At 37.8% G+C, this 12,719-nt stretch overlaps 1 protein-coding gene across 5 annotated transcripts in view; it reads right to left on the bottom strand.

The window, feature by feature from the left end:
* EXOC1 (exocyst complex component 1) overlaps nt 1–12,719 on the bottom strand; it is a 67,670-nt gene that overhangs the window by 27,930 nt on the left and 27,021 nt on the right. For all 5 annotated transcript variants that reach the window (XM_080797500.1, XM_080797496.1, XM_080797497.1 and 2 more), the window contains one exon: nt 3,961–4,110. In XM_080797500.1, the coding sequence (XP_080653626.1) occupies nt 3,961–4,110 (150 nt within the window). The remainder of the gene's footprint in view (nt 1–3,960; nt 4,111–12,719) is intronic.

The raw sequence follows: 12,719 nt of genomic DNA, 5'->3' as shown, positions 1-12,719 counted from the left end.
CTTTTTCTTTACACAAGTGGGTAAATTCCACAAATGCAGAACTGGGGTTGAAAGAAGACATCCGAGTCATTTTCAAGGAAATTAATGGGAGAGGAAAGCTCATTTCCTCCCTAAGCATGGATGGAACATCTCTATTCTTAACTGCCCTACACGAAAAATCCAGAGCCATGGATAGGGGCTATAGTCCTGGGGAGGAAGGAATCTGGGCAGTTGATCTATTTCCCTAGGCTCTAATTATGTATACTTAAACTTGCCGCTTTGCTTAGATTAGATTAGAAGCACAGCTGGGCAGTGCCTAGTGATTCTTATCCCTTAAAGAACAGAAAAAGGCTTTTCTCTTTCCTGTCAGAAAGCAGGAGAGCTACGTACACCCAATCCAGTGCAAACAGCATTTCGTTATTATTTCTTACTAAAGAAGTACTGGTTTGTCTGTTTCCTTCTTTCACTCCTCTCTTCCTTCTTCCTTTTTAGTCAAATTCCTGTTTTTGATGACTTCAGCAACCAAATTAGATTATGAGGTAAAATACATAGTCTGTCAAAAGTTCAAGCCACAGGATCAAGTAACATTCCTGGGAAATAAGTCAATTTCATTTAAAAAGCTCATTAATAGTGTCAATCAAAACTATACTGTGAGCAGAGAACGAGTCCATAAATCATTGCTAGGTTGGCTATCATCTTGTTTCTTTACTTAAATTACATTCATGAATACTGCATTATATATAAAGATAGGGCAATAATACTCACTGAGAACACAATTAGGCAAAAAGCTTATTGATTACTTTACTTATTTGAATATTCACTAAGGGACAAAGCACTTGTTGGCACAAAACTCTTAAGGAGATATAATAATGTTTAATTATTCAAAATATTAATCCTCCTAAACTTCAAAAGGCAAAGAATTCCAGTACTGTAAATATTTTTCCTTAAGATATCTCCAAATCAGAATTCTGTTGAATGAAAACAAAACAGAAAACAAAATATAACACAACAGTAGAGTTGCAGAACACTTAAAAGACTAATTCTGAGGAACAAAAGTAGTCTTAAAAATAGCTGACCAGATAAGATATATATAAATACCTCAGGATACTTATATTCTTTTTGAAAAACATTTTTAAAATTATACTTTAAAATATTATTTATTTTTACCAAGGTTTATGTCCCCTTTCTTATGATCTCAGTTTAGAAGTAAAGGGACCAGATCTTACTTTAAGTGGGCAAAGGCTCTTTGAAACACATAAAGACTGATACACAAGAACGTCCTTATGCCAAATGTGTTCAAACTGATACACTGATAGGCATGAACGACCTGCTTTTTTTCTTCTCATCATAGTTCTCATAAATTTCTGCCTAATCCTCTGCCTTCTCAGAAAGTATGAACCTAGCACTAGAGGAAGTTATAATAATTATTTCAGTAAGTATGAAGATAAAATGGGTTCATGTATAAACATTAGTTTCCTAAGAGAGAATAAGCTTCATTATAAAACACTCTGAAAGAGAGCACCACTTTTTGAATAAAACCGGGAAAAAACTCTGGCTAGCAAAACTAGTGAAAAATAAGATGATTTTGCTATCTAAATTCTGTTAGGAAATTTTCTGCCACAAGCATATGGGTTAAGGGGAAAGGCTTTTATATTAACAATCTCAATATTTTTGTTTTCATTCTAAGAAACAAAATACATCACTCTTTCCAATTCGAGAACATCTGTTAAGGTCATATTGTCCACATAATTAAATTATTACTAATTATTAAAATAACGTATGCCTTACTTAAATTTTTTAGTTTTAAACTCCAAATTCATAAAAACTTAAAAGATTTCACATTTTCCAGGATATTTCAGAATTTTAAGTAAACTGCTCTTACATCTGATACATAAATACAGCTATTTATATTTTGGAATTAGGTAGCAATTCTTCAGTTCCCTAAGTGACATGGTCAATTTCAATACTAAAGGTCATAGCAGAAATGCCAGAAAAGTATTATATTCATGGCTTCCTGCCACAATGGCCATTTATTAAAGCTAAATCAGATCATGTCATTCTACCGCTCACAACCCACCAAAACCCCTTCCCCTATCTCCTTCACAAGTCCTTACCAGGGGTACACAGTCCCTTCCAGATCTGCTCTGCCCCACCCCTACTTCACCTCCCCTACCTTCTTTCTAAGGTCCTGTTCCTGGTCCTCTGTGCTCCAACCACAGTGCCTTGCTGCTCCCCCAGTACGCAGGCAAGCTCCTGCCATAGAACAGCTGTACTGTGCCTGGAACGCTTTCCCCAAGAAACTCCCCCTGCTCACCTCTGCTTATTTATTTTTTTTAAGATTTTATTTTTAAGTAATCTCTACATCCAACATGAGGCTCGAACTCACAACCCTGAGATCAAACAGCGGAATGTTCTACTGACTGAGCCAGCCAGGCACCCCTCCCTCTTGCTCATTTTAAAAATCTATGCTCAGATGTTATCTTCTCATGATGCCTTATCTCAAGCTACAGTCTTCCCCCAGTCCCAGCATTCTCTGTTTTATTTTCTCCAGAGCACTCAGCAGTACCTTCTAACCTACCATACAACTGACTTTTTTGTCGGTCTTCTTCCACCAAAACATGCGCTCTGAAAATGCAAGCATTCGCCTACTTCCTTCAGTGCTGTATCTCTAGCGCTTACTTAGAACACAACAGGTGCTCAGTAAATTTGTATATGAATGAATGACTCATCTTCTCCAACTGCTGATGTTGCTGCCGCTGCTCTTCTAGTCTCCAAGTCTAGAAAGTTTGGCATCATCCTGTCCCTTCCATTCCTGGAGTCTCTCTTTTGGTTTCTATTCTCTATTCCTACCACTATCTTCCTGGTTCAGATTTCATTTCATCTGAATATTATATTAGGTTCTTAATGAATTTGCCTCATCTAGTCTTTTCCCATGTATGAGGAATGCTGTTAGGTCTCATGGCTCATCTTTTTCAACATAATTTCTCGCTGCTCCAGAATATGAAATTTCTGCTTCATGGGCCTCCACCCTCCATTGTCCTGACAAAATGGCGTATTTTCCCACCTTTGTCTGCACGTCTTGCTCCGCATCCCCGGAATGCCCTTTCTCTTTTTCCTGGTTTATCTAATCCCACTCATTATTTAAAACTCAATTCAAGGGGGGCCTGGGTGGCTCAGCGGGTTAAAGCCTCTGCCTTCGGCTCAGGTCATGATCCCAGGGTCCTGGGATCGAGCCCCACATCGGGCTCTCTGCTCGGCAGGGAGCCTGCCTCCCCCCACTCTCTCTGCCTGCCTCTCTGCCTACTTGTGATCTCTGTCTGTCAAATAAATAAATAAAATCTTAAAAAAAAAAAACAAAAACAAAACCTCAATTCAAGTCCAATTTCTGTCCTAAAGTTTTCCTCCATGGCTTTAGGACATGGATTTCTCTTTTCTAAACTGCCATGCACTTAAACTCATTTTCAGTTTGGCACTTAATGTTTTCCCGACTATTTTAAGCACAATTGTTCTTGTCAGATGTAAGGCTCGTTAGAAGTAGGGGTTGTTTGTTAGGGCCCATGTGCCTGGAATAGTGCAATGCTTGCTTAACAAAGAGGTACTCTGCATTTGCTTCATCGAACAGGTTATCCATTCTTAGAGGGCAAACACCTCACTTACACATCATCTAGTCTCTAGTTTCTATAACGCATATAAAAAATGCAGGAGATAATTATTGCATTTAACTAAACTGAATGATGCTTAAGGCCACAGTACGGCCCATTACTACACTAAACTGAAGTTCGAAATTTAGCTCTTCCTTACCCAAGTAAATAAAATAAGTGTCCTGCCTGGTTAATGGGCACTCAGAAATGCAAGTAGTTTCTGCTTTGCTAAGAATGTACTACAGTACTTCAAACGTTACTTGGGGAACTGAACGCATGACATCTTGCTTCTAGAAGACTATGTTCCATACACAGTGAGTAACCGATATCAAACTCATACCTTTGTTAGTCCCTCATATTTTCCATAATCTGTATTCTTTAGCCACTCCATCAGCTTGGCGTATCGAAGCAAGTCTCTGTGAAATGGATGATGGTTGGGCAAAGCCAGTTCCACAGAGTGCTGAGCAAGAGTTGAACTCTGATCATGACCCTAGAGTGAGTAAATAAGTAAATAAATACACTGACAGTAAAAGAAACACATGATGTAACTGAAAATTCTAAACAGGGACCAAATGCAGCCAAAGAAGAGCGAAAGAAGATAGAAGGATTAAAAACTGAGTACTTACTTGTTTTCTTTCATCATCTCGTATAAATCTGCTGTATACCATCACCATAAAATAATCATAAACATGCAAGAATGGCACTCTGGGATACATCAACTAACCATTTCATCTTCTAAAGGAGCTGAAAATGAATGTTTTAATCAAGGCTGTCTCTCCCATACTGTATCGTTTTACTGTTTACTAAGCAAATAAACCTCACGATACAACTGTACTAAGAAACACATCAAATAGGGAAGTCATTCAAAACAAATTGTCTACATCTATGGTATTTCTACTATTAAGAGTTTACCATATTTAAAACAACAGATAAGGACATACAGGATATAAACTTTTAAAACTATGAAGCACCACAGATGATGATATCCTGGGCTTTCCTAGATAATACTTAATAACAGTGTCATTTTAGTTTTTCTGGGAATTTGTTAAATAACTACACGAGATTTTATTTTAAAACCTTGACAAGGCTTTTATGTAAATAAACTTGTGAGTTATCAGTCAGTCTTAGATGGTGCATCCTGACTTTTGTTTTGAAAAATATAGGCCTGGAAGATTATCTGTTCCAAAGACCTTATTTTCTAGAAGAAGTGGAAACTTAAAGGGTTAAGTGATTTGCTCAGGTCACACTGGAGGGAAGAAGTAGAACCTCAGTCATGTGAGTCTCACTTCCATTTTCTTTTAAAAAGATATCTAACAAAATCATTTCAACCAGAGTCAAAAACTGCAAATGCTTACTAGTTATTGGTATCTAAAAAACAAACACACAAATAAACAAACACTAAAAATCTTCCGAGCCATCTCTGGAAACAATCTAGCTCTCTGTTACTTGGTCAATATTTGTCATGAACTCAAAGCCAGTGTCTAAGAGATGAGGAATTGAAAGATTAAAGGAGTAGATTCCCCTTGAAAATATAAATTCCCAAGAATAAGGAAAAGGAAAAAGATGGACTTATTTGATGTTCATTTTGATTCAATCTAATTTGCTTAGTTAAAACTTACTTGTTAGCATTCTGTTAAAATGACACAGGGATTGAGTTTGGGCACTCATTAACTAATTTCCTAGTAAAGTTACCTAAACCTAATTATATACGTATTATACTAGTGGACATAAATTACCTTATGAATATCCTGAATTTAAACGCTTTTATTTTTATTTTTATTTTTTAAATATTTTATTTATTTATTTATTCAGCATGGGGTAAAGGGCAGAGGGAGAGAGAATCTCAAGCAGACTGTTGTGCTGAGCGAGGAGCCCGATGTAGGGCTTGATTTCATGACCCTTAGATCATGACCTGAGCTGAAATCAAGAGTCAGATGCTAAACCAACTGAGCCATCCAGGTGCCCCTGAATTTAAATTCTTTAAGTTAAAAGAGGTTTCTTTCCTCTATCTAATTTATATGCTTTACTATACACACAAAGTAAGAACTTAGTGACTATGGATTTTTTAAGCAATTTAACTACAGAGTATCCAGAAAAAATTCCTAGTTTAAGGCAATGAAGAATTCTCTAGCAATTGAGAAGTACTTTTAGAGCAAGAAAGGCAGGAGAATAAGACATGCCAAGTACTAAAACCATTGCTACTTGACTACCTTATTCATTAAAGCTTTCAAATCAGCCTGTTGGGAGAATTTTCTTCTTGTAAGGTTATATACCCAATTTAAAAATGGAGAGAAAAAAGAAAAATAAGGACCCATATAGAAATTCCATATAAAACTATGTAGAACAATCAATGTATTTCTTTTTTTAAAGACTTTATTTTAGTTGAGAGACAGAGTGAGAGAGCACAAGCTGGGGGAGAGGCAGAAGGAGAAGGAGAAGGCTCCCCGCTGAGCAGGGAGCCAGACTTGGGGCTCAATCCCAGGACCCTGGGATCATGACCCGAGCTAAAGGCAGATGCCCAACTGACTGAGCCACCCAGGTGCTCCAATCAATATATGTCTAAGATTAAGATTACCAAAAAAACCCAAAGATTAAGATTACTGATATTACTTAAGATTAAGATTACTGATACCTACTTAGGAAACTGGACCAGAGACAGCAGAAAAGTATCAGAAAACTAGACCAATTCAAAATAAGAACCAGAAGTGGCGAGGCAACAGAAGTTCACAGCTATTATAGATGTCTACAATCCCTTTCTGCAATTCTAATATACAAAAAACTCTCAAACCTCCATTTAAATTAGGTGCCTAATCTATTTTAGTGGCAAAACTTGACCTGAACTGACATGAGGCTATTTATAGAATTTGGAATGACTATTCATATTTTTTTGCTGTAGGAACATTGTGTGCTTAATCACAGGGCCCTATTCCAGCCCCCTCCTGGAGTGGCTATGTAATATTTAGTATGTGTACTATGTTACTTTACTAAAATCTGAAAAATTCTAAAAACATCCCAAGAGTTTTGGATAGGGGAGCATGGACCTATGTGAACATTCTCTTTTGCATGGCTGATTATTGTTTATGTTCTTTTGCAACTGTTAACTCAGGCCATTACATGTTAAGTTATATTACTTAATTTAGTGTCAGGAAAGCTCTTCACTTAAAAACCTTCTCCTCCCCTAAAAATGGAAGAACTAATTATTATTTGTAGAGGATTTTACAGTTTATAAAGCTCTTTCACATGTTACTATTCAAAGCAACTACACATGTTACTATTCTTTTGCAAACAGCATTTTAAGATCACCATCAACGGAAAATTTGCCTTCTAATATGAAGAACATCATTACCTTCAAACCATTACTATTTAGATAGAGTAAATGTGATTAGTGCTAACAGAAGATTTCATTTTAGAGAAACTGTTCTAAAATAACTATAGAAAATAGGAAAATTATATAAACTGTTTAATTCAATCACTAACATAAGTTATGGTCACTTCTAGAACTCTCATGTGCACACAACTTTATTCTTTATATATTAAAAAAATTAAGACATTGTTTAAAGTTTCTTATTATATGTTGACATAGGAAACAACTGAGGGTGGGGGGATAGGGTAACTGGGTGATGGGCATTAAGGAAGGCACTTAATGGAATGAGCATTGGGTGTTGTATGCAACTAGCTGTATCACTAAATTCTACCTCTGAAACTAGTAATATACTATATGTTAATTAAATTGAATTTAAATTTTAAAATATGTTCTTATTATAAATAATTAATAATAAGCAATAAATAATAAACTAATAACAATTTATTGAATGCCCGTTGTCATGCTGGATGTGCTCTATCTCTCTCTATATGTATATAAATTCTAATATTCATGATAACCTTGTAAAGTACTTTCCTTCTCATTTAAAAAATAGCAAAACTTGAACCTGGGTGGCTCAGTCAGTTAAGTGTCTGATCTTGGTTTTGGCGGGGGTCGTGATCTTGCAGTTGTGGGACTCAGCCCCGTGTTGAGCTCTGTCTTCAGCATGGAGTCTGCTTCAGATTGTCTCTCCCTCTCCCTCCCGGTCTCTCTCTCTCTCTCTCACACACACACACACTCTCTCTCTCAATCAAATAAATAAAATCTTTTTAAAAAATACCAGAACTCTATTATTAACATAATTAAAATATTATAGTAGGTTTTGTCCAAGTTAATCTAAGACAGATGCATTTTCTACAAACTTAATAAATTATGAATTCTCATTACTGTATATATTACTAGAATTTGTGGCACAAAGAGGTTATGTAACTTGCTAAAGTTCACCCAGCTAGGAGGTAGAGAGTCAGGGTTTTGAATCCAGGAAGTCTGGCTCCACCGTTGTACTCTTAACCACTCTAACTGATTTTCAAACAGAAATGATACACTCATTTCAGATGGTGACTAAATTCTCAAGATTTGGGAACTCTTTCTTTCTGTGTTATGACACACTTATTTTTGTTTTCTTAAAGAAAAAAGAAAGTCTGAGAAAGTTTCAACAAGCATCACAAAAACTCATCTTAAATGATCATAAGTCTTTCTAAACTTTTAACTACAGATTAACCTATGTTTAGGAAATTGTGAAACATGCTTAAGGAAACAACTTCTGTGAAATGAACTGAATATTGGTGGTATATTTCACAGACTTTATTTTACCATGTTTCTATAAATACACGTTGAAAGAAAAATTCCCAGGCTTAAGCATATAGCAAAACCCCCACAATCTCAGTTTTTTCCAGTTTTACTTTTAGTTCAGTGCATAATCAGTTCTCATCATATTGCAAAAGACAATGTACAAAATAATGAGGTCTCTGTAAAACCCAAGGGGGACAAAAAGGGCAGAGCAGAGTTATCCTTTCAAGCTGAATCTTTCAAAACACAACCAAAGAACTTTTTAAATATATACATTTTATGCAAGTACTCCCTCAATTTCATTAGCTTTAATTTGACTGCCTGTTTTCAGTATCAAAATGCTGATCAGTGTAACTGACCTGAGTCTCTAGTTGAAGATCTTCTTAGATATACAAATTGCTTGTAAGTGTAAAAAGTTATAGGTAAGAGTCTATAATTTCAATGGAAGCTGAGTGTTTAAGATCTAGAAGAGCCCGAAGAATCTAGGCAACTGTTAAAAATATTACTCTACTATGTGTATATATAGTAAGAAGTAAGTATTAAATAAAAATGCATTTCAAGGGTGCCTGGGTGGCTCAGTGGGTTAAGCCTCTGCCTTCGGCTCAGGTCATGATCTCAGGGTCCTGGGATCGAGTCCCGCATCGGGCTCCTTGCTCAGCAGGGAGCCTGCTTCCCCTCTCTCTCTGCCTGCCTCTCTGCCTACTTGTGATCTCTCTCTGTCAAATAAATAAATAAAATCTTAAAAAAATGCATTTCAAGTTTCATTAAAAAACAGCTCTGTGGAAGTCCTAATGTGAAAGCTGTATCATAGACAGCATGCTCTAGATCAGTGATTCCCAAATGCGAAGATGTTTTTTACTGGCCTACGTCTCTAAGAAACAAATAAAATGATGGTAGAGAGTTTTTCATAAAGGGAAATGTATTCAATTTAGAAGTTTGAACTTATATTTTTTCTTTCAGTGCCAAGATAAGAAGATAGTGAAAGTAGATGCCAGGATTTCTTTTTAAAAGTTTTTACTTTTAAAAGTAAAAGTACTTTACTTTTACTTTTACTTGGGGAGGAGGAGTCAAGATGGCGGAGAAGTAGCAGGCTGAGACGGCATCAGGTAGCAGGAGATCAGCTAGATAGCTTATCAAACCATTGCAAACACCTACAAATCCAACAGGAGATCGAAGAGAAGAAGAACAGCAATTCTAGAAACAGAAAATTGACCACTTTCTGAAAGGTAGGACCAGCGGAGAAGTGAATCCAAAGTGACGGGAAGATAGACTGCGGGGGGAGGGGCCAGCTCCAGGCAAGCGGCGGCGCAACAGAGCACAAAATCAGGGCTTTTAAAAGTCTGCTCCACGGAGGGACATCGCTCCGGAGGCTAAACCGGGGGGAAGCCCACGCGGGGTCAGTGTGGCCCCGGGTCCCGCAGGGTCACAGAAGGATCGGGGGTGTCTGAGTGTCGCAGAGCTCGCAGGTATTAGACCGGGGAAGCCAGCTACAGAGACAGAGACAAGGAGTGAGCTCTCAGCTCGGGGTTACCTTGAACCCGGTCGCAGGCTGGGTGAGCTCGGAGCACCGCCAGAGGCCAGGGAGACAGGAGTGACTGGGCTCTTTTCTCTGAGGGCACACTAAGGAGTGGGGCCCCGAGCTCTCAGCTCCTCCAGGCCAGAGACTGGGAGGCCGCCATTTTCATTCCCGTCCTCTAGAACTCTACAGAAAATGTTCAGGGGACAAAAGCTCCCGAAAGCGAACCCGAGCAGATTACATAGCCCGGCCCCTGGTAAGGGCGGTGCAATTCCGCCTCGGGCAAAGACACTTGAGAATCACTACAACAGGCCCCTCCCCCAGAAGATCAACAAGAAATCCAGCCAAGACCAAGTTCACCTACCAAGGAGAGCAGCAGAGTTCCAAAGGAAGAGAAAGCAAAGCCCGAACTCATGGCTTTCTCCCTATGATTCTTCAGTCTTGCGGTTAATTTAATTTTTTTTTTAATTTTATTTTTTTTTCTTCTGCTAAATTTTTTTTAACTTTCACCCTTTTCTTTTTTAACGTTTTTTAACTAGTTTATCTAATATATATATATATATATTTTTTCTTTTTTATATTTTTTCTTTATTTGTTTTCTTTTTTAATTTTTTTTTCTGAACTTCTTTTTATCCCCTTCCCCCCCCCCCCCACAATTTGGGGTCTCTTCTGATTTGGTTAAAGCGCATTTTCCTGGGGTCTTTGCCACCCTTTTAGTATTTTATTTGCTCCTTCATATACTCTTATCTGGACAAAATGACAAGGTGGAAAAAACTCACCACAAAAAAAAGAACAAGAGGCAGTACCGAAGGCTAGGGACCTAATCAATACGGACATTGGTAATATGTCAGATCTAGAGTTCAGAATGACGATTCTCAAGGTTCTAGTTGGGCTCGAAAAAGGCATGGAAGATATTGGAGAATCCCTCTCTGGAGAGATAAAAGCCCTTTCTGGAGAAATAAAAGAACTAAAATCTAACCAAGTTGAAATCAAAAAAGCTATTAATGAGGTGCAATAAAAAATGGAGGCTCTTACTGCTAGGATAAATGAGGCAGAAGAGAGAATTAGTGATATAGAAGACCAAATGACAGAGAATAAAGAAGCTGAGCAAAAGAGGGACAAATAGCTACTGGACCACGAGGGGAGAATTCGAGAGATAAGTGACACCATAAGACGAAAAAACATTAGAATAATTGGGATTCCAGAAGAAGAAGAAAGAGGGGAGCAGAAGGTATATTGGAGAGAATTATTGGAGATAGTTTCCCTAATATGGCAAAGGGAACAAGCATCAAAATCCAGGAGGCGCAGAGAACCCCCCTTAAAATCAACAAGAATAGGTCCACACCCCATCACCTAATAGTAAAATTTACAAGTCTTAGTGACAAAGAGAAAATCCTGAAAGCAGCCCGGGAAAAGAAGTCTGTAACATACAAGGGTAAAAATATTAGATTGGCAGCAGACTTATCCACAGAGACCTGGCAGGCCAGAAAGAACTGGCATGATATATTTAGAGCACTAAACGAGAAAAACATGCAGCCAAGAATACTATATCCAGCTAGGCTATCATTGAAAATAGAAGGAGAGTTGGGGCACCTGGGTGGCTCAGTGGGTTAAGCCTCTGCCTTCGGCTTGGGTCACGATCCCAGGGTCCTGGGATCGAGCCCCACATCGGGCTCTCTGCTCAGCAGGGAGCCTGCTTCTCCCTTCCTATCTGCCTGTCTCTCTGCCTACTTGTGATTTCTCTCTCTGTCAAAAAAAATAAATAAATAATCTTTAAAAAAAAAGAAAATAGAAGGAGAGATAAAAAGATTCCAGGACAAACAAAAACTGAAAGAATTTGCAAACACCAAACCAGCTCTACAGGAAATATTGAAAGAGGTCCTCTAAGCAAAGAGAGAGCCTAAAAGTAGTAGATCAGAAAGGAACAGAGACAATATACAGTAACAATCACCTTACAGGCAACACAATGGCACTAAATTCATATCTCTCAATAGTTACCCTGAATGTTAATGGGCTAAATGCCCCAATCAAAAGACACAGGGTATCAGAATGGATAAAAAAACAAAACCCATCAATATGTTACCTACAAGAAACTCATTTTAGACCCGAAGACACCTCCAGATTTAAAGTTGAGGGGGTGGAAAACAATTTACCATGCTAATGGACATCAGAAGAAAGCTGGGGTGGCAGTCCTTATATCAGATCAATTAGATTTTAAGCCAAAGACTATAATAAGAGATGAGGAAGGACACTATAGCATACTCAAAGGGTCTATCCAACAAGAAGATCTAACAATTTTAAATACCTATGCCCCTAACGTGGGAGCAGCCAACTATATAAACCAATTAAGAACAAAATCAAAGAAACACATCAACAATAATACAATAATAGTAGGGGACTTTAACACTCCCCTCACTGAAATAGACAGATCATCCAAGCAAAAGATCAACAAGGAAATAAAGGCCTTAAATGACACACTGGACCAGATGGACATCACAGATATATTCAGAACATTTCATCCTAAAGCAACAGAATACACATTCTTCTCTAGCGCACATGGAACATTCTCCAGAATAGATCACATCCTGGGTCATAAATCAGGTCTCAACGGTATCAAGATTGGGGACATTCCCTGCATATTTTCAGACCACAATACTCTGAAGCTAGAACTCAATCACAAGAGGAAATTTCGAAAGAACACAAATACATGGAGACTAAACAGCATCCTTCTGAAGAATGAATGGGTCAACCAGGAAATTAAAGAAGAATTGAAAAAATTCCTGGAAACCAATGATAATGAAAATACAACGATTCAAAATCTGTGGGACGCAGCAAAGGCAGTCCTGAGAGGAAAATATATAGTGGTACAAGCCCTTCTCAAGAAACAAGAAAGGTCTCAAATACACAACCTAACCTTACACCTAAAGGAGCT

The sequence above is a fragment of the Martes martes genome, assembly GCF_963455335.1.
Source record: "Martes martes genome assembly, chromosome: 2".
NCBI classification, from domain to species: Eukaryota; Metazoa; Chordata; class Mammalia; order Carnivora; family Mustelidae; genus Martes; species Martes martes.
This window is presented reverse-complemented; position numbering and strand designations above follow the sequence as displayed.